Source organism: Sapajus apella, unplaced genomic scaffold (assembly GCF_009761245.1).
Source record: "Sapajus apella isolate SASKATOON/1434 unplaced genomic scaffold, GSC_monkey_1.0 scaffold9225, whole genome shotgun sequence".
NCBI lineage: Eukaryota > Metazoa > Chordata > Mammalia > Primates > Cebidae > Sapajus > Sapajus apella.
Window position 1 is genome coordinate 1 of NW_022446146.1, and position 2527 is coordinate 2527.

At 63.1% G+C, this 2527-nt stretch overlaps 1 protein-coding gene across 2 annotated transcripts; it reads right to left on the minus strand.

Moving 5' to 3' along the window:
• Nucleotides 1-8: 8 nt before the first annotated feature.
• On the minus strand, nucleotides 9-2527 carry LOC116548286 (HLA class I histocompatibility antigen, A alpha chain-like). 2 transcript variants are annotated; one of them, XM_032273828.1, is made up of 5 exons: nucleotides 2129-2527; nucleotides 1732-2001; nucleotides 1197-1472; nucleotides 327-602; nucleotides 9-183 (listed from the first exon to the last, which is right to left on the minus strand). In XM_032273828.1, the coding sequence occupies exons 1-5, from the start codon at nucleotides 2199-2201 to the stop codon at nucleotides 38-40; spliced, it is 1041 nt and encodes a 346-aa protein (XP_032129719.1). In that variant the 5' UTR covers nucleotides 2202-2527; the 3' UTR covers nucleotides 9-37. The 2 variants fall into 2 exon arrangements, with proteins under 2 accessions (XP_032129719.1, XP_032129720.1); XM_032273829.1 differs by lacking the exon at nucleotides 327-602 and having other exon boundaries at nucleotides 2129-2515.

The window sequence follows — 2527 nt, forward strand, 5'->3', positions numbered from 1 at the left end:
TACCTGGGGCTTGAAACCCTCAGTGGGACAAGAAATCTCAGACCCCATTCCTAACCCTTTCCTCACCTGAGCTCTTCTTCCTCCACATCACAGCAGCGACCACAGCTCCAGTGACTACAGCTCCAAGGACAGCCAGGCCAGCAACGATGCCCACGATGGGGATGGTGGGCTGGGAAGGCGGCTCTGGGAAAGGAGGAGAAGGTGAGGGGCCCTGATCCCAGGTCCCAGCCCCCAGCCCCAACCCAGCTAAAGGTCTCCAGAGAGGCTCCTGCTTTCCCTAAGAGACATGACCTCCCCATCCCCTCCTTACCCATCCCCCTCCTTACCCCATCTCAGGATGAGGGGCTTGGGCAGCCCCTCGTGCTGCACGTGGCATGTGTATCTCTGCTCCTCTCCAGAAGGCACCACCACAGCCGCCCACTTCTGGAAGTTTCCATCCCCTGCAGGCCTGGTTTCTACGAGCTCCATGTCCTGGGTCTGGTCCTCCCCATCCCGCTGCCAGGTCAGTGTGATCTCCGCAGGGTAGAAGCCCAGGGCCCAGCACCTCAGGGTGGCCTCATGGTCAGAGATGGGGTGGTGGGTCATGTGTGTCTTGGGGGGCTCTGAAGGGAAGAGTCAGAAAATTCAGACATCTTGCATCTCTCATGGGACACTGCTGCAGCACCCATGTGACCATCCTGAGAATGGACAGGACACCTGTGGTGGGGAAGGGAGCACAGAACCCAGACACCAGCCTGGACACAGGCACCTGGGATAATGTCCTGTTCCTTGGAAAGTTCTAGTCTCTGAGTGGGGAGCAGGGACTTCTGGTCCTGATCTGAGTGGAGGCCAAGGGACTCAGAGGAAGCTGGAGTCAGACCCCCGCACACATTGAGTGTGAGGCAGAGGACAAGGCAGGAGAGGAAAAATCCTGGTGCCCAACGCTGCTGTGGGGTCACAGGAACCCCTGATCAGTATTCCAGGGATTGACTTCCCCTCCTTTCCCTCAGAGACTGCAACCCTTAATGGTATCAGAGAACAGGGCAGGCCCTCAGACACTGTCTGGTACAGGATCTGGAAACCCAGGAGGATTCCTCTCCCTCAGGACCGGAGGGCGGGTGATATTCTAGTGTTGGTCCCATTTTCCTCCCCTCCTTCTGCAAGGCCAGCCTGGGAGGTTTACAGGCGATCAGGGAGGTGCCCCCGGCCCCTCGTACCCGCGCGCTGCAGCGTCTCCTTCCCGTTCTCCAGGTATCTGAGGAGCCACTCCACGCACGTGCCCTCCAGGTAGGCTCTCATCCCCTCAGCCTCATTGGCCGCCTCCCACTTGCGCTGGGTGATCTGAGCCGCCGTGTCCGCGGCGGTCCAGGAGCGCAGGTCCTCGTTCAGGGCGATGTAGTCCTTGCCGTCGTAGGCGTCCTGCCGGTAACCCCGGAGGAGGCGCCCCTCAGGCCCCAGGTCGCAGCCGTACATCCTCTGGATCGTGTGAGACCCTGGCCCCGCCCCCGCGTCAGCCCCGCCCATTTTCAGTTTAGGCAAAAGTCCCCGTCCCCGCCCCACCAACCCGCGGGGATTTTGGCCTAAACTGAAAATGAAACCGGGTAAAGGCGCCCGAGTTTCTCCCGGGTCGAGGGTCTGGGCGGGTCCGGCAGCCCCGGGGTGGATCTTGGACCCGGAGACTCGGGGCAACCCGGGCCGTCCGTGGGGAATGGGGAGGGGTCGTGACCTGCGAACCCAGCCGGGGTCACTCACCGGCCTCGCTCTGGTTGTAGTAGCCGCGCAGGGTCCGCAGGTTCACTCGGTCTTGCTGTGCGGTGTCCTTGAGGTTCCGTGTCTCCCGGTCCCAATACTCCGGCCCCTCCTGCTCCATCCACGGCGCCCGCGGCTCAGCTCTCGGAATCGCGGCGTCGCTGTCGAACCGCACGAACTGCGTGTCGTCCACGTAGCCCACGGCGATGAAGCGGGGCTCCCCGCGGCCGGGCCGGGACATGGAGGTGTAGAAATACCTCATGGAGTGGGAGCCTGGGGGCGAGGAGGGGTGAGACCCGCCGGCCCTCCACCCAGCACCGCTTCCCGGGTCTTGCGTCCCCGCCTGGCGGCCCCTCGCTCCTCCCCGCAGAGGCCGTTTCTCTCCAGACCCCGCACTCACCCGCCCAGGTCTCGGTCAGGGCCAGGGCCGCGGAGAGCAGCAGGAGGAGGGTTCGGGGCGCCATGACCGCCATCCTCGGTGTCTGGGGAGAATCTGAGTCCAGGTGGGTGACTGGGGACTTTAGAACCGGGACCGCGGCGACGCTGATTGGCTTCTCTAGAAACCCGGCACCCAATGGGAATGGGAACTGGGTCCCCGTCGTGAGTATCTAGGAAGAAGGACCCGACACAGGTTGGGAGAGGAAGAGAAACTGCGGAGATGGGGAATCCCCAACGTTGCGCCTCCCCAATACAGACACTGCCTTCCGGGCCTGAGACCCTGAGCGCCACGCCTGAGCCCTGGGACTTCGCCCTGACCCCGCTCCTCCTGTGCCAAGCGCTCTGTCTCAATGTCTCCCTG